Consider the following 22,055-nt stretch of genomic DNA (forward strand, 5'->3'; position numbering starts at 1 on the left):
ATTATAATATTGTAACTACGGTAAATACTGCTAAGCAGGAAGACTAAAAGATGAACCAATCAAAAACAATGACTACAATCACATGTCAAGACATAGACCATACAATAAGACACAGATAGAAACAACAAAAAGTTAAAAAGCAGAAGAATGAAGTTAAGGTGTAGAGTTTTATTAGTTTTTATTTTGCTTGTTTGTTTGTTTATGCAAACATTGTTAAGTTGTTACCAGCTTACAATAATGGGTTATAAGATAGTATGTGTAAGCCTCGTGGTGACCTCATATCAGAAAACATATAGCAGTTATATAAAAAAAAGCAAGAAATTAAATCATACCACCAGAGAAAATTACCTTCACTAAAAGGAAGAGAACAAGGAAGAAAAGAAGGAGGAGAAGACCACAAAACAACTAGAAAACAAATAACAAAATGGCAGGAGTAATTCCTTATCAATATTGAAGTTAAGTGGACTAAACTCTCCAATCAAAAGACATAGAGTGGCTGAATGGATAAAAACAACAACAACCACCACCACCACCCAAACAAAAACCAAATGATCTGTTGCTTACAAGAAACACACTTCATCTAAAAAGACACTCATAGACTGAAAATAAAGGAAATGGAAAGAGGTGTTCTATGCCAATGGGAACCAAAAAAAGCAGGAGTCACTATACTTATACCAGACAAAATAGATTTCAAGACAAAAACTATAAGAAGAGACAAAAAAGGTCACTATGTAATAAAGGGGGCAATTCAGCAAGAGGATATAACAATTGTAAATACATGCACCCAACACTGGAGCACCCAGATATATAAAACAAATATTAGAGCTAAATAGAGAGACATAGACCCCAATAAAATAACAGCTGGAGACTTAAATACTTCACCTTCAGCATTGAATAGATCTTCCAGAAAGAAAATCATCAAAGAAACATCAGGCTTAATCTGCATTATAGATGAGATAGACCTAATAAATATTTATAGAACATTCATCCAGTGGCTACAGAATAAACATTTTTGCCCTTAGCACATGGGTAATTCTCAAAGATACATGATATGTTAGGTGACAAAACATGTCTTACAATTTTTTTTTAATGGAAATAATATCAAGCATCTTCTCTGACCACAATGAAACAAAACTAGAAATCAATAACAAGAGCATTTTTGGAAACTATACAAACACATAGAAATTAACCCTTTTTCCATTTGCCCCATCAATACTTGCTGGTGGTGCTTGTAGCTGCAGTGTTTACCCTAAGATAACTTTGCCGTGAAGTATTTTGCCTTTATTATTATTTTTGCATCTCTCTTGTATATTGACTTTGGAAACAAAAGATAACATTCTGTTTATAGCATTCTGGTTTTGGTAGTGGTATTTTCATTTACAAAATATAACAATTCTCAATTGCTGAAAATGTCAAATCCTAGAAAGCGTAGCATCCCTCCAAGTCATGTTAACATCATTCTTGAACAATTGTTGGCTGAAGATTCATTTGATGAATCTGATTTTTCCAAAATAGACAATTCTGATGATTCAGACTATTCTAACATTAGTTCTGTTTTGAAATAACTCCAAGAAGAGTTCTTATATTTTATTTTCACATTGAAAATCAGTCAGATTTGCTGCAGTCTCAAAAAGCATGTTTATGTAAAATTAAATGAGCAATGGCAGCAAGGTGCACTTAAAACAACAGGAAAAGGGTTAAACAACATGATACTAAACAACTAATGGGTCAATGAAGACATTAAGAAGGAAATTGAAAAATTTCTTGAAATAAAAATTATAATGAAAGCACAACATACTAAAACCTATGGAATACAATGACAGCAGTAATAGGAGGGAAATTTATAGCTATCAGTGTTTACATCAAAAAAAAAAAAACTTCAAATAAACAACCTAATGATGTAGGCAAAAGCTAAAAAAGCAAGAGCAATCTAAACTCAAGATTAGTAAAAGAAAAGAAATAATAAAGATCAGAGCAGAAATAAATGAATTTGAAATGAAGAAAGCAATGCAAAAGATCAATGAAACAAAAGATTGATTTTTTAAAGATAAAGAAAATTGACAAACCTTTAGGCAGACTAAGAAAAATGAGAGAAGATCCAATTAAGTAAAATCAGAATTGAAAAAGGATACATTACAACTGATACCACAGAAATTCAAAGGATTTTTGGTAGCTAATAGGAGCAAGTATATGTCAATACATTGAAAAATCTAGAATAAATAAATAAATTCCTAGACACATACAATCTACCAAGATTGAACCATAAAGAAATCCTAAACCTGAACAGACCAATATGAAGTAATGAGATCAAAGCCATAATAAAAATTCTCTCAGCAAAAAAAGCCTGGGACACAATGGCTTCACTGCTGACGCCTACCAAACATTTAAAGAACTAACGCCAATCCTCCTCAAACTATTCTGAAAAGAAGAGGAGAAAGAAAGCCCTATAGGGCAATATCACAAATGAATCTTGATGCAAAAATTCTCAACAAAATACTACCAAACCAAATTCAACTACACATTTTGTAATCCCAGCACTTTGGGAGGCTGAGGCAGGCGGATGACCTGAGGTTGGGAATTCGACACCAGCCTGACCAACATCGAGAAATCCCGTCTCTACTAAAAATACGACAACAACAAAAATTAGCCAGGCATGGTGGCATCTGCCTGTAATCCCAGCTACTCGGGAGGCTCAGGCAGGAGCATCACTTGAACCCGGGAGGCGGAGGTTGCGGTGAGCCGAGATCATGCCATTGCACTCTAGCCTGGGCAACAAGAGTGAAAATCCATCTCAAAACAAACAAACAAACAAATAAACAAAAACTCATTCATTATGAGCAAGTGGGATTTATCCCAGGGATGTAAGGATGGTTCAACATATGCGAATCAATCAATGTGATACATTATATTAACAGAATGAAGGACAAAACCCGTGTGAAAAATTAAGCATCAATTGAAATCACAAAAACCCTCAAAAACTGGGTTTTGAAGAAACATACCTTAACAAAATAAAAGGGAACATATGACAGATCCAGGACTAGTATCATACGGAATGGGGAAAAATGTAAAGCCTTTTCCCTAAGATCAGGAATATGAAAAAGATGCCTACTGTTATTCAACATAGTACTGAAAGTCCTAGGTAGGGCCATCAGACCAGAGAAAGAAATGAAGGGAATCCTTGTTTGCAGAGGATATGATGGTATACTTGAAAAAACCTAAACAACTCCACAAGAAAACTATTAGAACTGATAAACAAATCAGTAAAGAGCGCAAAATCAACGTACAAAATTCAGTAGCATTTCTATATGCCAACAGCAAACAATCTGAAAAAGAAATCAAGAAAGTAACACCATTTACAATAGCTACAAATAAAATAAAATGCCTAGGAATTAACCAAAGAAGTGACAAATTTCTACAATGAAAACTATATAATTGACGCAAGAAATTGAAGGGGACACCAAGAAATGGAAGGCTATTCCATGTTTACGGATTGGAAGAATCACTATTGTTAAAATGCCCATACTACCCAAAACAATCTACAGATTTAATTGCAATCCCTACCAAAATACCAATGACATTCTTCAGAAATAGAAAAAACAATGCTAAAATTTATATGGAACCACAAAAGACCCAGAATAGCCAAACCCATCATAAGCAAAAAAGAACAAAACTGGAGGAATCGCATTACTTGACTTCAAATTATACAGAGGCATAGTAACCCAAATAACAGGGCACTAGCCTAAAAACGGGCACATGGACCAATGGGACAGAATAGAGAACCCTGAGATAAGTCCATACACCCACAGTGAGCTCTTTTTTCACAAAGGTGCTGATATGGCTCTGTGTCACCACCCAAATCTCACGTTGAATTATAATTCCTAATGTTGGGGGGAGGGACCCTGTGGGAGGTGACTGAATCATGAGGGCGAACTTCCTCCTTGCTGTTCTCATGAGATCTGGTTGCTTCAAAGTGTGTAGAATTTCCCCCTTGACTCTCTCACTCCTGACACCATGTGAAGATGTGCTTGCTTCCCTTTCACCATTCCACCATGATTGTAAGTTTCCTGAGGTCTCCCCAATCATGCTTCCTGTACAGCCTGAGGAACAGCGAATCAATTAAACCTCTTCACTTCATAAATTACCAGGCTCAGGTAGTTCTTTAGAACAGTGTGAGAATGGACTAATATAGGTGCCAAGACCATACAGCGGGGAAAAGACAATCTCTTCAATAAATGGTGTTGGGAAAACTGGGTATACATATGCAAAGGAATGATACTAGATCCCTATCTCTCACCATATATAAAAATCGATTTGGAAGTATCTATTTAAAAAATTTAGAACAAAATTTCAAAACCTTTATCTCAAAAACTCTTCCATGTTAATTGGTTCTCCAATTTTTTTCTCACAGTAAGTAATAAATAGCTAAACACGCTATTAATTGTGTCTATTGAACATATAAAGCCAAATCAAGGCATTCTATTTCAGATCTCAACCCAAACTCTTCAATTCCAAACAATATATATTTATTGAGCACTTACTACATGCAAAGTACTAGACTCAGCACTGGAGACATAGATGATTAAGATTTGTAAAATACAGATGCATGTAACTATCCACAAAATGCTAGTGACTGCTAATGCTGTGCAGGTGCTTCATGCTGTTTATTTTATCTCATTTATTCTCTCACCTTTACCAGGTAGGTGTTATTGGTGTCCTCATTTTATAAATAGGGTGTAACTGTGTCTAAGAGGTTCAGTAACTTGTACAGAGTCACAAAATTAGTTCATGGCAAGACTAATAAACGGCAGGATTGGGACTCTATCCCAGGTGTGTCTAACTGAAGTAAGAACAAAGTGATGTATGACCACAGAGGAAACGAAGTGTAAACACATACTCAGAACTTCTGGGAAAGGTTTCTCAAAGGTGCCAACAGTTGGAGACTGGTTTTAAGTATATTCCCAAGAAGAGAATGAAGGTGGGTGAGATTTCAAGGAGAGAACACTCCATGAGCCAAAATGGAGAGGAATGAAGATACATAGCAGGTTCAGCAACTAGCAGTGGCCCCAGGGGCTACAATGTGGGTGGATCCACAGGGAGAGATGAGCAAGTTGGTCCTTATAGGAACACTTACTGTCATCAGTGACTCGTGATGGGAGCCACTGACAACTTGCCATTTTAAGCCTAAATGAAACTAAAGACTGAAGAGTAGATCACATAGAACACACAAAATAGGCTAAAAAATCTCAGAGTGCAGTACAACTTACAGTATTAATTACTAGAGAAAATGATCCAGGCCTTTTTTTCACTGAATGCAGTTTTGTTGGCCCCTGCTGAGAGCTTGACTACTAATAACATAGGCAAACCCCTAAACTCATCATAGGTATGAGGGACTCTTTCCAAAAGAAACGAAAATATCACTATGTTGATGATTGTCAACACCCATATCCATGTGTCATTAAACCTAGTTCCTAAATTATTATTTCCCAAACATTTCAAGGATAAGTTAGATACCCATTTTAAACTTAGTTGTTTCCACACTCTGTATCCTTAATTTAATTAAAAACTAGTCACAGGGGGCTGGGCGCGGTGGCTCATGCCTGTAATCCCAGCACTTTGGGAGGCCGAGGTGGGCAGATCACGAGGTCAGGAGATGGAGACCATCCTGGCTAACACGGTGAAACCCCATCCCTACTAAAAAAAATACAAAAAAATTAGCCGGGCAAGGTGGCGGGTGCCTGAAGTTCCAGCTACTCGGGAGGCTGAGGCAGGAGAACGGCGTAAACCCGGGAGGTGGAGCTTGCAGTGAGCTGAGATCCGGCCACTGCACTCCAGCCTGGGCGACAGAGCGAGACTCCATCTCAAAAAAAAAAAAGTCTTAGGGAAAACATGAACAAAGATTCCTTGACCATTGAATATTCTACTTAGTAATGCAAACTCTAATTGCAGTATACCAAAGAAATAAAATAAAATTTAAGTGTAAATGCTCATTATGAGTAAACCATACAAAGTAGCTCAAACAAAATCTGTCCATCAGTTTTGTGACCGCCAACTTCTAACACTAGTGAGGAAAAGAGAAACTAGTAAAAGAGCTAGTCTGAAAATCATTATACTTGAGTTATAACTTTGTGCTGGTCATTAACTGGCTATTGTTTCAGAAGGCAGGATTCAATTTCTCTGAGATTTAATTTCCTGATCTCTAAAATAAGGATCCACATTCAAAGCTCCTTTCCAGCAATAATAATCTATGATTGTATAATTATTTGGCAGGGGGGAAGTGGCATGATAAAGACAGGAATTGAACAAGGTGTTTAGCACAAGTGGGCAGATTGCACCAAGGTTCTTTATGTTGTTTCATTTTGAAGCAACAATGTAACTTATTCTCAGAGTTATTTACAGTTTTTTTGTAGTATCAGCAACTGCTTCTTTTTATTTACTTGAATTCCTTTATTTAATGCTACTCAGGAGCAGAGATACTTACAATGGCCTTCTCCAGGGAATAATTATTCAATTTCCTATTCCTTTTAAAATTCCTGGAGACCACAGTAAAAAGCCATTTAGTTTTTATTCTGGGAGCTTTTCTGGAAGAGAAGTTACTGAAGATTGACATAAGGAAATATTTAAGACAGAAAAGGGTAAGTTATTGTATATTTTCCAAATTTCCTAGTCCTAGAGGGATCCTTGCTATATTCCCCAGCTTTATCTGTTTCTTCCTGAGTTGTCCATCTTGGATGGACACAGCTACCAGGATATTCTTTTATGAGACCTTTCCTTCTAGCACTGACAGGGACAATTTCTTCACTTTTTATTTTAGCCAAGATAAGATGAGAATCTTCTAAAATAAAATCTTACTTAGAATATAAGCACAAATGATGTGTGTGCACACACACACACAATCCATTTAAAAATAAACACAAAAACATAGAAACAAATAAATGTCCACATATGTTAAATATATACCAATATTAAAATATATCAATATGTTAAATATATAAATACCCAGACACTAGCCCCTGTCTTGCCTATTACAGCTTATTAAATACATACTATAATTTTGAAGCAAATTCATATCCTTTCAACACTTGAGTCAACATCAGCCTTTGTTAATATTATTATTAGAATTACCTTTATGTGATCTGTAGCTCCTTTTCTATTTTTTTCTAGACTAGCAACTAGATCTGGTCATAGCAAATGGCCATGTATTTTAATGATGGAGCTATCATTATCCAGTTTCTTGATTCATGATCGATTCCTATCTGAATAAAAGCAAACTCTAGGTTATCTTGTTTTCCAGAATGGTGCTCTCCTGTTTCTAATTTTAATTTGAGACACTTACCGTCCTTCATCTACGGAGTCATTAGAATCAACTTACACTGAACTAGGTGAAGAGAAATACTCCTGTCTGGGTCCCCAGCTTGAGTGGGCTGCTGTAGACAGTGGAGTTGCCATCCTGGCAGTCCAAGGCAGGGGTTGGGATTCAAGTGTCTGTAATAAGGACTGGGCACCCACTCTCGTGCAATAGAAGATGGCAGAAGGATAAGACCCAATTAAGCACATTTAGAGATAGATGATAATTAAACACAGTTGGGACCAACTCCCCCTACCTTCAAAAACATATAAAATTTTAAAGTTAGGAAGAAACATATGAGAAAATGGTCACACTGGGAACAAGCAAAATGAATCCAAAATTATTGCTGTAGTCTGTCTTGGTGTATCCATAATTTACCTTTTAGAACCAACAAAAGGCTGCTGCACAGTAGGACACAGGTGACTTAAGAGCTAGCGATGGGGTACTCCCCACTTTGGGCTGTCATGGACACAGGTCAAACCTATCAATCTGACTTTCAGTGCTCTCAGGGGTCTGGTCTCAGTATACCTCTCCAATCCTATATCTGGGTTTTCCCCTTACAGCTTGATTAAATGCTTGCCTTTCTGTCAGCTTATCCTTGATTTCATGATTTTGCTCAGGCTGTTTTTCCAGCTATAATGTTCATCTTATGGTAACTCTTATCTTCACATGATTTAGTCCAGTTTATCCCCCGTGGTGCTGATTCAAAGGCCACCTCCTGGATAAGCCATCCTGACCCTGCTAGTGGAAATGGGATTGAAATTTTGTATAATGGTTATTTATGTGCTTGTCTTATCCTGTTTACTAAAAAGTTAGCCCCAGAGCACAGGCTGTATAAAGGATTCAGCTGTCAGACCCCTGTGGAGAACCTTTATCCAGACCTTTATACAATGGCCTCAACAAATGTTGAGACAACATGGAAGTCATCTCAATCCGTGATTTCTAGGGTAGCAAAGTTTATAGCATAATTGATGTTGAGTGAGATCGTAATAAATGTAGTCCTGATTTGGACTAAAAATGAAAAGTAGGAGAGAGGAATAGGCTAAGATAATCCCTAGATTTCTGGTTGGCATAATGAGATAAGTGGTGGTGTCATTAATAAAAAAGGGAACAGCCGGTTGCAGTGGCTCACGCCTGTAATCCCAGCACTTTGGGAGGCCGAGGCAGGTGGACCACAAGGTCAGGAGTTTGAGACCAGTCTGGCAAAGATGGTGAAATCCCATCTCTACTAAAAAAAAAAAAAAAAAATACAAAAATTAGCCCGGCACAGTGGTGGGCGCCTGTAATCTCAGCTATTTGGGAAGCTGAGGCAGGAGAATCGCTTGAACCCGGGAGGTGGAGGTTGCAGTGAGCCGAGATCATGGCACTGCACTGTAGCCTGGGTGATAGAGTAAGACCCTGTCTCAAAAAAATAAATACAATAAAATAAGAAAGGGAACAAATAACACATTTTAGATGGACTATCACAAGTTTAATTTTGGACATGTTGAGTTTGAAGTATCTTTCAGTCACATGGAGATGGGAATTGAAAAATATAATTGTTAGTAAAGCAATGGGGATAGCATTCTTAAAGTCTCATGTGTTAAGGAAAAGCATACATGTTCCAAAGGGTGAATAATTCTCACCACGACATAGTCACAGCCATTAAAGAAAAATTACCTTGCCCAGAAAATAGAACAGAAAATGGAGTCATGCATTGCGCCACGTGGAAGGAACCCTATTATTACTTCCTATTGATTTGTTTTCTCTTCTCATTGTTCTGTTTTGTAAAATCAAAATCCTATTTGAGCAAATTTACATTACATAAAGTCTAATAAGGAATTGACAGCTTGGGCTGGGTTTTTTTTCTTTTTTTTTTTTTTTTTTTTGAGACAGAGTCTCCCGCTGTTGCCTGGGCTGGAGTGCAATAGCATGATCTGGGCTCACTGCAACCTCCGCCTCCCTGATTCAAGTGATTCTCTTGCCTCAGCCTCCCAAGTAGCTGGGATTACAGGCACCTGCCACCACGCCTGGCTAATTTTTTGTATTTTTAGTAGAGAGGGGGATTTCACTATGTCAGCCATGCTGGTCTCGAACTCCTGACCTCGTGATCCACCCGCCTTGGCCTCTCAAAGTGCTGGGATTACAGGCGTGAGGCGCTGCACCCTGCAGGTACTTTTAACACTGATTTGATGGTCAATTTTTAGTTTGATTTCCTTTGTTAATCCTTCCACATATGTCTCAAATACGCCTTATATTCTGGCCGGAAAACCATAGATGCCAGGACAAGTGGACTAGCTGCAACAGCACCACAAACACAGCCAGTAATTTTGGTCTAGGAAACCAACATTAGTAAGAAAAAGGAGTTACTAAATCCTTTTTATTTCTATGAAATCATATGCAAAATATAACAATCTATAAATGTCAAAGGTAATTGCCACTAGCATGTTGAGAGTATCAAGTAAAATATTAAAGTTATTTTGCATTGTATATACAACACAAAGAAAATTTAAGATGATAACATGTTAATAATATGACTTTCAAAAAAAGGAAGTTTTAATTTGGAATTTGTTATCATTTAAGTAGATGCTGGGTTAGATATTTTCTTTATGAGGAATGACAATCATAGTTTAAATAATATTTTTAGGCAAATGTTCAAGACATATAAAAGAAGGAATTGTAGGAAGTGTTAAATATTCCATACAGGAGGTAGATGTGGTGGCTTGTGCCTGTAAGCTCAGCTACTCAGGAGGCTGATGCAGAAGGATCACCTGAACCCAGAATTTTGAGGCCAGCCTGAGCAACAGTGAGACTCTGTCTCTAAAATAGAATAAAAAATATTCCATATAATGGCTATCCATCTGTTGCTTCAACAGCTTAAAAATACCTGTCTGCTGTGGGGAAGAAATTTCAAAATCGCTAGCAGGCAGGACTCTGCCTCTCACATAGAAACTAGAAATGAGCTGAGACCAAGTGTCTCTCACCACCTGTGTGGGCCTGTAACCTACGCGTGGGCGATCAGATGGTCCAGTATGGAGCTTAGAACCTCAAGGAAGCAACATAAAGCTCAAAGTCAGTTTACAAATATTTTGAGTGGGATGTGGCATTCAAGAAACTAGTGTCACGGCAGGCAATGTTAGAGGCAGGTAGGGTGGTTTTCAGTGGCAGCCGTTCAGCTGGTGATTCTTGAGGAAGGACAGTTGAAGCCCCCTGCTTTCATGACTAAACCTGGCTCTCTCCCATCCTCTCCATTCTCTGAGCCATCCAATACTGTCCACTAAACTGCTTTACTTTTTAAGTGGGCTTTTATTGTTTTCGTCAAGAATTCTGAATAGCACATTTCAGTTACAAATGACTTTTATCTATTCCTATTAAATCAGATAGTCAACAGTTTAAAAATACGAATCATAAGAAAAATTTTATTTTAAAATATTTTATAACTAGAGTTTCTACCAATTTAGTCTGCCTTCTAACATTGTCAATTTTAACTCATGTGAAAAATGCTTTCCTGTTTTTCGAGGAGTGTATTACGACATGGTCTTAATTCTTCAGAATAGTTGAATAAGTTAGAAAAGTGATGTGTTTTATATTCAGGTCTTGACTTAAAATAGAAAGTTCTCATATCCATTCCACAGTATCTCCCAATACTCCACCTCCTCCCAACAAGGAAGTTTATAAAGTATTCAGTTTGCATTCAACTTATATTAGGACCGTTTTCTTTAAAGCTGAATCTTTAATTTTAAAAAAATTATCCTGCCACGCACATGCCTCAGTTCAATTCTAAAGGATAATATCATGTACAAAAAGAAAAATGTCAGCTTTGAGTTAGCTATGTAGATTTAATACAATCAGATTTTTTGATCCATTTTACCAACATCAGAAACTGTGACAAATCGTTATTTTTCATAATTTTCAAGAAGACAGCTTTTGTTTAATGTGTTACCAGCGGCATAACCAAGCCTCTTTTCTTTTGCCTGAGTATGTCTGACACTTTGGGACTAGTGTGAATATGCAGCTGAGGGCAGGAAAATCTTTCCTCCTCCTTTGAAGTAAGATCCATAGTCAAAAGAGTGTTGTGGGTAAAAATTCAAGTTCAACTCCCACCTCTTCCAAACATATGTTTGTAAAAAATAAAATATTTCTTACATGTTAAAAAATAAAATTAAAAAGACAAAGATACTTTCTAAAACAAGAAGAGCATTAGAGTGGACCTAACAGAGCAAACAAAAACACCAGGTAAGAGGGCAGAAACTATAGGCTGATTCGAAGTCAGGCACCAAAAACGGGAAAAAGAGGCCTGGAGAGTAAAGGAACCAAAACACACATTCACAATGAAGGCCTTGACCGAGATGTCGTGGGAAGAATGGGGCTGAGTGTGGGGTTCCTTGCCTGGGAAAAAGACTGAAAAATCTCTGCCGCTTCTTCCTTTTATATGGAGCTAGGTGCTTGAGATGGCAGGATGGAGAGGCAGAAGATCTACTTCCCACTGGCTCAGCAACTAGATCTGCAGTTTCCTTCAAATCACGATGGGCCCTGGGGAATCTTGAAACCAGTAATGGCAAAGGCAAAAACCCTCCAAATAGACAGAATGCAGAAGGAGAGAAAAATCAAAATAGAAAACCTCCCACTCAAGATGAGAAAGCAAACTACAATTCTGAACCCTAGACTAAGGAAACCAAATATTAAATAAACAAATGAACTCAATAATCAGGACAATTCACCTGTGCTGAAATGCAAATCTGAGAGTTACTGTTAAAAAGTATGTTTAAGATCAAAGAGAAGAAAAATGGAATTACTTTCCCCCAAAAGAAAAAATGAATAGCCAGATATGAAAAGTCAGATATGAAAAGAGTGGTTAACAAAAAAACCACTCACCAAGTAAGAAATTATAGAAATGAAAAATATAGATGTTGATGTATAATAGATATCAGCATGAAAAAAATATTGGTATACATGATATCTAGACTAGGCCCAGTTCTATGAGAAAATTAGTGAACTGGAAAACAATTTTGAAGAATTCATTCAGAATGTAGCAGAGATTGATAAATGAGTGACAAACATGACAGAGAAATTACAAGACATGTGAGGCAAAATAGGAAGTTCCAACATTTATGTCTCAGGAATAAAAAGTGAAAAAAATGAGAGAGGATCAATACTTAAAACAACAACTGAAAAATTTCCATAACTGAGTATATAATGAATTCTCATACTGAAAGCATATTCTGATTTTTTAAGAGGATAAACAAGACTACATCTTGTGTCTCAGAATCAGAAAGTGTTGGGCATAACACTGTGCCCAGTAATCACTGAAACTTACAGCACAAGCATGACAATCTAATGACAATCTAAATGCTGTGTAGTGCAGCTATTCTTATGATGCTTGAACAATGGGAGACAATTATTAATGGGTCTCTCATATTTCTGCATGTCTTATATTAGCTTTTGTTTCAGACTATATTTTCAATAATGTTTGTATAGCAAACAGCCTTAGAAATTAAAAATACTGTCTCCCTCTAGGACAGATGGAAGTTTTATCTGGTGTCCAGGATGGTAAAGTAATGCTTCCTCCAAGGCAAAATTTGGGCAAGCATGCAAGCAGCCCATTTAAAAGACTGTAGTTTCCCAAGTTCAGGGTTTCCCAGTTATGAGGCAAGCCAAGTGTGGACACAACATCCATCTATTCCACATTTTCCCTAGGACTCTAGTGGGCAAGGAGAACCAATGTGAACATAAACTCATGCTGTCAGCTTGGCAATGAGTAGTAAAGTCCTTTGTCTCTCATCCATGAATCTTGTGCCTTCTACTAGCATTCATGAAACTGTGGCAGGTCAAATTGTTAGCTTGCAGGTAGGGCAGTATCTCAGATCCTTCACAGTTCTTGACATTGAACCTCCTACACAATGTGAATACACCTCAATTTCTGTTTATTTTGATTATTTGTTGTCTATTTTGGGAAGAATGAGGTTGCAGCAGATTATGAAACTACATTTACACAAAGATAAAAAGATGGGCATGATTATCTCCTCATTACAAACTACGTATCTACTTCTTTCTTTTTGTCACCTAATTCTTCCTCATTAAAGGTATATCAGGTCTGTCTCTGCAGCAAAGCTGTAAACTCAAACAGGCATGGATTATTATCTCCCAAGACCATCCACATCATTAGTTCATTTACTCCTGTGAATTAAAGCTTGGGCTTTAAGATCAGAATTTGAATCCTTGCTAAGTCATTTATTTCCTGTGCAGCCTTGTGCAAGTTAATTAACCTCTGCCAACTTCAATTTTTTTCAGCTGTGAAAATGGGTTATCATAAAATATTTTCCTCAGATTTGTTGTAAAATCACATAAGATAACATAATAAAGTCCTAACATAAAATCTGGCACATAGCAGGCATTAAACAAATGGGAACTAAATGTGTACATTCCCAACAGGAATTCAAATAAGTAATGTCCTATTCACTTCTTCCAACTCCTTAAATAGTGATATGCTCCTGGGATGAAACAAATATGATTCTCAAGAATAAAGTGAAATTATAAATCTAACTTTAATAATTTTTTGATTTAATAGTACCATCTATAGGAATTTATCTTAAGAAAACAGTAAGAGATTAATGTACAACTCTGTTCATTACACAGTTACTTGATAGAGTAAAAACAGTAACAGCCAAAATGTATGGAATTATTTAAATTAATCATTAAATTGTCAGGCAAGGGAATGTTATCTAGCCAGTAAAATTTTGTGTTAGAAGAACGTTTAATTATATGGATGTTCACTATTCAGTGAAAGTAGACAGTCTCTGGGACACATATAATACTATCACAATTTTGTTTTAAAAATGTTTAAAAATCTCTGGCCTGTAATTTTAGCCTTTTGAGAAGCTGAGGCAGGTGGATCACTTGAGCTCGGGAGTTCAAGACCAGCCTGGGCAACATGGCAGAACCCTGTCTATACTAAAAATACAAAAATTAGCCAGGCATGGTGGTGTGTACCTATAGTCCCAGCTACTTGGGGGCTCTTAAGAAAGAGAATCACTTGAACCCTGGAGGTCGAGGCTACAGCGATCAGAGATGGTGCCACTGCACTCCAGCCTGGGTGATAAAGTGAGACCCTGTCTCAAAAAAAAAAAAAAAAAAAAAGTATACCCAAAAAGAAGATATTAAAAGGTTACAGATTAAAATGTTATACTTGATTAATTTTCCATTGTATATTTTTCTGTGACTTTTAAATTTCCTGAAATAAACTTATATACTATTTAAAATCCCAATAGGATGTACAAAGATATTTAAAATGATCTTAAATATAATTTAACCAGGGAAAATGAACAAATAATAGTGCCGAAAGGTCTTTCAAGTTTTATGTTTTTTTAATCCCAAATCTAAGATATCTTACTTTATAGAAAAGCAGAAAATACAAGAAAACATATACCAACACAAAAATGATCTTTTGAAGTTTACATTCTTCGTTCTTAAAACTTGTTTAAAAAGTGCTGCCTGTCACGCCTGTAATGCCAGCACTTTGGGAGGCCAAGGCGGGCGGATCACAAGGTCAGGAGATCGAGACCATCCTGGCTAACACAGTGAAACCCCGTCTCTACTAAAAATACAAAAAATTAGCCAGGTGTGGTGGCAGGGGCCTGTAGTCCCAGCTACTTGGGAGGCTGAGGCAGGAGAATCGCTTGAACCCAGAAGGTAGAGGTTGCGGTGAGCCGAGATCGTGCCTCTGTACTCCAGCCTGGGCGACAGAGTGAGACTCCGTTTCAAAAAAAATAAAAGTGTTGCCGGTAATTTTACCAATATTGAGATGCAATTCAACAGGTGACATTCACTTTTCATGTAAGTCCCCATTACCTCCAAATTTTATTCACCTTAAAAACTAATGCATTATTAAACTATTCAAAATCTTTCAATAATCTCTGGATTTTGGAATCAAGATACTATTTGATTACCTGGCCTTTTCTGTGCCTCCCATGCATTGATGGATGCCAATGAATTCCATTAGTTGTTTTTGTAACATCACATCTTTGCCCTCAATTTGAGTAATGAATTTATGTTGTAAAAGATCTGACACTGTTGGACGTTTTTCATAATCTTTAGTCAAGCACCTGCACTGGCAAAAAAGAACATGCAGTTGTTAGATAAGTTAGAGTTTTGAAACTATTATTCATATTCCTAAAAATTAATCTAACACACAAGAGTGATGCTCCTCACAAATGCTCAGCCCAAGCTTAAAATATATTAATTGCAATTTTTAATCTCTCAAAAATAGCAAACTGCAATGTGATGAAACGTTTGTGAAAGTGCACACATCTGTGAGTGATTAAGCTGCAGTGATACCAACTTTCAACTAAATACCACTTCTGTCGTCTCCCAGCAAGGATTATTGCATAGTGATAATTAAAATGTCTCCACTGCAAAGTCTCCTTTACAAGTCAGTAGCTGCAGATAAATGACAATGAAGTCATTATAGTTTAATGCTTATCTAAAAATAAAACAAACAATGCACTTTCCCTTCATAAATGCTTTTAAAGGCTTCTCAATTGATCTGTTTCTTTCTATGTGATAAAACTGGTAACCCAATTGAGAAGGCCACTCAGCTAAGGATGTTGAAATTCCATGTCAATAGGTATTTTTTGAGGTCATACAGCAGATGTACTAATGCATGTTGCACCTCTTGATAGGTTCAACCAGAGCATATTCTTGAGAAAGGACAGGGCTAGTGAGAGCACCTGAAACAACAGCACAGGAGGAGCATTTGAATAAATGTAGAATGTTTAACCAGCTGTGACAGCTGACTTTGAATATTTAAAAGAAGGACTCAAGTAGTTTTCAGTGGTCACAAGGGGTAAAAGACCCAGAATTGGTTGGTGGAATCAAGAGAGAAACAGCTTTCAGGTCAGTCTAAGGAAGAACTTTTCAAGAGTGAGGCTTATCAAAGTAGAATGAGCTGAATTGGGAAATATTATTTTGACTGGAGATATTTAAGTATTGATTGGGCAGCCACTGAGTGCACATGTTTGAGAAGGATTTAACCTCTGGATATAAACTTGGGCTGTACAACTTTCCAAGACCCCTTTAACCCTGCAATTCACAGAGTCTACAATTATGAGAAAATTGGCCTGTCATTTGGGGATATTAAAAAAGAAGAAAAAAGCATAAAAAGATGAAACTCATGCCTTGGCTTGAGCAGTGCCATTTCTAATCGGTATTATAGTAATTACGCAATTTATTTCATTGAGCTTAACCAAAAAATATATTTCCCAGGAATGCTAAAATATGCTAAGGAATAAGAATGCCAATGTCTAAAAAATAAGAACAAGTGCTCTTAGTTTTCCTCTAGTTTAACAGAATGCATTAATTTCTGACATCTGTAGTAATTGTATCTATGTATTCAGAAGAGTCACATATGAAATTATTTTATTCATGTAAAACTTTATCAAATCGTTAATGTGCTACTAGGCACTCTGCTAGACTCTGGAGTTACAGTGACAAGTAAGGCACGTTCAGTGCCCTAGAGTTGCTTACTGTCTAGTTAGAGAGAAAGATGTCAAAACAGGTAAGCTAAATACAATTGGCAATGTTAATAGAGGAAGAGAAACCAAACCAATAGCAACCAGGACAGAATACTAACTGCTTGGCAGAAACCAGGAAATGTTTCTCAGAGGGGAAACTGGAAGAAATACATCAGACACTAAGTTCCATTGAGGATCTGTGTGGAAGCATCTATAGTTCCATAAGCAAAGGAGAAATATGATCCTTTTCAGACAAGCAAATGTGAAGGGAATTCATTACAAACAGGCCTGCCTTAGAACAAGTCCTGAAGAGAGTGCTAAATATGGAAAGCAAAGGCCATGACTGGCCACTACAAAAACACAGTTAGGTACATAGACCAGTGACACTATAAGCAGCCACACAAACAAGTCTGCATAACAACCAGCTAACAACATGATGACAGGATCAAATCCCTACATGCCAATACTAACATTGAATGTAAACGAGCTAAATGCCCCAATTAAAAGGCACAGAGGATAAAGCTGGATAAAGAAGCGAAACCTAATAGTATGCTGAGACCCATCTCATACGAAATGACACTCACAGGCAAAACACAGGTGAACAGAAGACCATGTCCATTGATTATAAAGGGTCCACAGAAGCATAGCTATTGATAAGTGAATAAACATGACCCTAAGGCCATTATCTGAGCAATGGTAAATTCACAGAACATTTAAAAGACACTATAGATGCTTCCTTTGAAGAAAATAATAGAAATCTCTGGGGCCGTTTAACAGATAAGAAGCAACAGGAGGATATTTAGTTATATAGCAGGAGGGAATTTCTTTGGTTTTTTAAAACACTCTTTTTACTCACTTGCTTATGAAGTCATTGAATTCTGCTGACCATAGCTCAGGCTGCCTTAGTTTTGGGGGTGGATTCCTAGAAAAATAAGAATCAGTGTTAGATTCTGCGTATTGGTCAGTCAGTGCAAAATGAGATAGACTAATGCAATCACAGGTTCTGCCAGTTGTAATCAAGGATTCCATCTTTTTCCAATTCCAAGACAGATAAATCATTACACATCTTTCTTTATACAAAATGACACAATCTTTGTTTCTCTGAAAGCACTTAACATATGACCTGATTTTTCCAACTACTAATTTTTTTCTTTTAAAGAGTCTTCTTGCTTTTACCTAGCTCTAGGGGGAAACATCAATACTTAACAGAATAGAAACAATAGATGCTGGGGAAAAGGTTTTTTTTTTTCCTATGAGTCCCAGTGAAGTCTCTGAGGAACATCCAGGGAACACAGAAGTGGCCTGTTTGGAATATGAAGGAAAGTGTGCCAGGGAGTGGCACAGCAGAATGCCCTTATGAGTTGTTCTGTTGTTAATGGACACACAGCAGGAAACATGTTACAAAGTGTTAAGGAACTGAAAAATATTATTAGCGATAAAGCTGTGAATACAACTTTAACAATTTTATTAATTCCTTTCAGTTTAAGCTGAACAAATATATTTTTTGGCACATTCGTTGAATACAAAGGAACATCACTTGAAAATGAGGCTGATCTAACTCTGCAATCAAGCAACATTGATCAACCATGATAGTCGAATTTGCTGAAGTGCTGCTTTATGTTAATTCTAACAGCTCTTTGTTTTCATTAGTGAAATGGAAATACTTTGTCTTCAGTTCTGCATTACTCCTTAAATAGCTTATAATGAAATTAATGTACAGTTTGTACAGGCTCATTAAAGAAAAGTGCAGCTACTCATCTACCCCAGATCACGACTAAGCTCATTTCACAATCCTGAGGACAATTTGAAGATTGCTAATTTGCACATTAAAAGAAGTAATTCTTTTCTGCAGAAATGTTGTTTTGTTTCTGCTCCTCCTGAAAATGTCCTTTTATGAGATTTATTGGCTTGCTTTGAATAACAAAGTGTGGATTATTTCAGAACACTCAGAACTGGGTAGCTTTTCAGATCCTCTTTTTCTCCATATTACCATAGTCAGTATTCTTGGAATTCCACTGGTGGGAGACATAATTAAGAAATAACCAAGATGATGCAGTTCCTAGAATTACTTTGCACATTGCCTGTTACCTAGGTACAATATCTATCAACAGTGTCATCCTTCCTTCATGTGGCATTATCACCAAGAGTAATAACATCAGACTAAATATGATGGTTTAATCCACAATTAAAACAGCTAAGGCAGTACACAACTTCACCTTACATACTGAATGACAATAGGAGTTAGAAACTACAGATTTTTTTTCCTGCTTTCTTCAAAATTAATGAAATGTCTTGGATTTAGTATACAGAAGGTTTTCCATTATTTTCTGTAATGTTGTTTCTCCACTTACAAAATAAGCAGTATGTAAAAGGATGATATATAGCCAAGGTATTATAATTTGGAACATATAGATAGGACAAGAAATTCAAAGGCAAAAATGAATTCAAATATTTTGGTCTTATAATAATTTAGTTAGATGCCAAATATTCTAATGTTTCAGATCCCTGTCATCACAGGCTTTAGGTGTGCACTGCGTTATAATTAAGGCAAAATCCTTAAAAAGATATTTTAAAATAACATATTTAATAATTATAGGCAGTCTTTTCACATTAGTTATCTGAAACATCTAGGGACTAACCACCACTCATAGAAAATAGTATTTAAAGAAATTAGTTAATAGGATAGTAGGGGAAAATCTGTTGATACACACATGAAGGGGTGGGAGGTACATAAATAGTCAAGTGTTTTCATGGCACCAAAAGAGGTTATTCTTCTAAATTTATTGTTTTATATTAACATTATTCAAAATATTAACATGTTTAAAATCATTATTTTCTGGATAAATTTTGTATATAATTTTCTTAATAATATTATTTTAAAGTTCTGAACGAAGGGAAATCTTAGCAAGTAGTAAAATATTACTAGATTGGTAGGTAAAGCAAAGCAAAACACTTGCACAAGCTATGGACTCTGGTGCCTCACTGACTCATTGAGGAACTGATAAAGAGTGGGAGGAAATGCTATTTTCTGAGATCAAATCCTAGCAAAAGAGAGAAAGACACACTGATTATCAAGAGAAAGCTCTTTTACTTAGACCAGGGAAATGCAACTACTGAACAAATACAATGTCTCAGAAGAAGCAGAATAATATTCCAGGCTCTTCTGCTCCCAACTTGTTGGAATGTATCTGAACATCTCCATGAAGAGCATGATGAACACTCAGTGGCTGGAGGAAGAAAAATGGGCTGCAGATACTGGACCCAATGTTAGTCATCTGACCTTGGTATTTTGAAGAGTGCTCTCATGGGATGCAGGTCAGCTAGTGGAGGATCTCCATCACCCAACTCAATGGCCGTTATACCCAGGGACCAAGTGTCACATCTGGCATCATAAGTGGTATCCAATTGCTGTTCACACGCAATCACCTAGTAGAAAACCACACCACCAAAAGGTGAAATTTGTGACCTTAACAAGCATGTAATAAAATACTTAGAACAAAGCATTAACTTTTTAAACTGGTGAAGTTTGACAGCTATAAGTAAAGACGAAGGCAGTAACTTAGGAGGAGAATAAAAGATTAAATTATTATTAGTAGTAGTATTTTTGTTCTGGGAACAGATAATACCTTAGGAGGTTTACAAATATAAGGGAAGAAGTCTATGAAAAATATTTTTGAAAATATAGAACAAGAAGAGGAAAGAAATCGTGTCCCAAATGGAAAGGGATGGGATCAAATGCACAGCTAAAGACTGGGCAGTGGTAGTCACTCAATAAATATCTATTGAGGGAATGAAAAGATGAGGGCTATGTTTTTGAAGAATTAAAAGTGGAGGAAATAAAGGTAAACATGCTTGAGGGCTGTCTAGTTAGATGGCCTTGATCTCTACTGGCAACTAGAAGGCAAGGCTACCTAAGGGAGGAATAAGACAAGTTTGGAGGAATGCAAAAGCTTTAAGCCACTAATAAAAGAAAACTGAATAAAAATAAACCTTGATGTAGTTTTACCAACAGCCTATCTGAGGCCACCCTAAATTGTAAAACTGCAACCAGGTTTAAAAACATGTAGTAATCAAAAGATGTAATTGAGAGACAAGGAAAAAAGAGGAATTTGTTTTTGTAATATTATAAGATTGTATTATATAGAGAAATTATTGCATTGATTACTTCCCAATTTAGCTGTAAATGTGTAAGTACAAATGCAGATTGATTGTGAATGGTAATTATTAACATCAATAAACACAAAAAGGAAATTCAACTTTACATTTTAAGAATCATCTTTTTGCATTTTTTAAATTTTATGTTTTGCACATGCCAACCCACAAGAAAAACAAAAAATAATTTTGGAATGATGGCAGATTAGAATTGTGTCATTTTAATACAGTACTGTAAAATAATATACAAAGTGAAAAATCTAAGGCCTTTTTGGAAACGATATCTCACCTTCTGACTTCACTTAACATCAGGCTTAACACATTTAAAAAATCCATCTGTGGGCACACTAGAATTCAGTTGGTAACATTTACACACATGTCATCCAGGAAAGTTGACTCCTTCATAAATAAATCCTTATTAATACCTGACACTAATGGCAACGACAGGAAACAGTTTAGTTATAAGCATATCAGTGTGATTAAAAAAATAAAAAGAAGGCAATGATAAACACAACATATGGGGCAACAGACACTCTTGAGAGGAGGTGAGGAGTTGGAATAGATGAAGAGATAGAGGCCAGTGCATACTATGGGTAATATTCTGGTTTTGGCGTGGGTGGCGAGTTTATGGGCAAATAAGAAGACCATTAACCAATTCATTTCTAAGTACCTGAAGGACAATAATAAATGCATACATAAATAAATTATGCATGTGCATACATGTGCATATATATATGTCTATATATAAAGAAAGAGAGGGAATAGTTTCTCAACTTAGAGTTAGTATGATGGGACATCATCATACACAGTGCTTCTTAACCTTTTCTATGAAAGTATTTTCAATATCACATGAGAGTGAACTGCTGAAATCAGAGAGCATAGCCTGAAGTACTGAGGGAAACAGTAAAGTCCTAAGTTTTACATTAAAAATTCATGTGGCAAATATTCATAGCAATATTGCTCATAATAACAAAAAGTGATAAACACCCAAATGTTCATCAACTGACAAATGGATAAACATAATGTGGTCTACACATACAATGGAATATTATTCAACTCTAAAAATGAGT

At 36.3% G+C, this 22,055-nt stretch overlaps 1 protein-coding gene across 1 annotated transcript in view; it reads right to left on the minus strand.

Annotated features, from left to right (window-relative positions):
• The window catches only part of MYO3A (myosin IIIA), a 292,667-nt gene that overhangs the window by 192,569 nt on the left and 78,043 nt on the right, over positions 1 to 22,055 (minus strand). Inside the window, exons 8-10 of the mRNA XM_030940862.1 lie at positions 20,114 to 20,259; positions 17,690 to 17,755; positions 15,271 to 15,426 (exon numbers count right to left, since the gene is read on the minus strand). Of these exons, the coding sequence (XP_030796722.1) occupies positions 15,271 to 15,426; positions 17,690 to 17,755; positions 20,114 to 20,259 (368 nt within the window). The remainder of the gene's footprint in view (positions 1 to 15,270; positions 15,427 to 17,689; positions 17,756 to 20,113; positions 20,260 to 22,055) is intronic.

Source organism: Rhinopithecus roxellana, chromosome 11, assembly GCF_007565055.1.
Source record: "Rhinopithecus roxellana isolate Shanxi Qingling chromosome 11, ASM756505v1, whole genome shotgun sequence".
Taxonomy (NCBI): Eukaryota; Metazoa; Chordata; class Mammalia; order Primates; family Cercopithecidae; genus Rhinopithecus; species Rhinopithecus roxellana.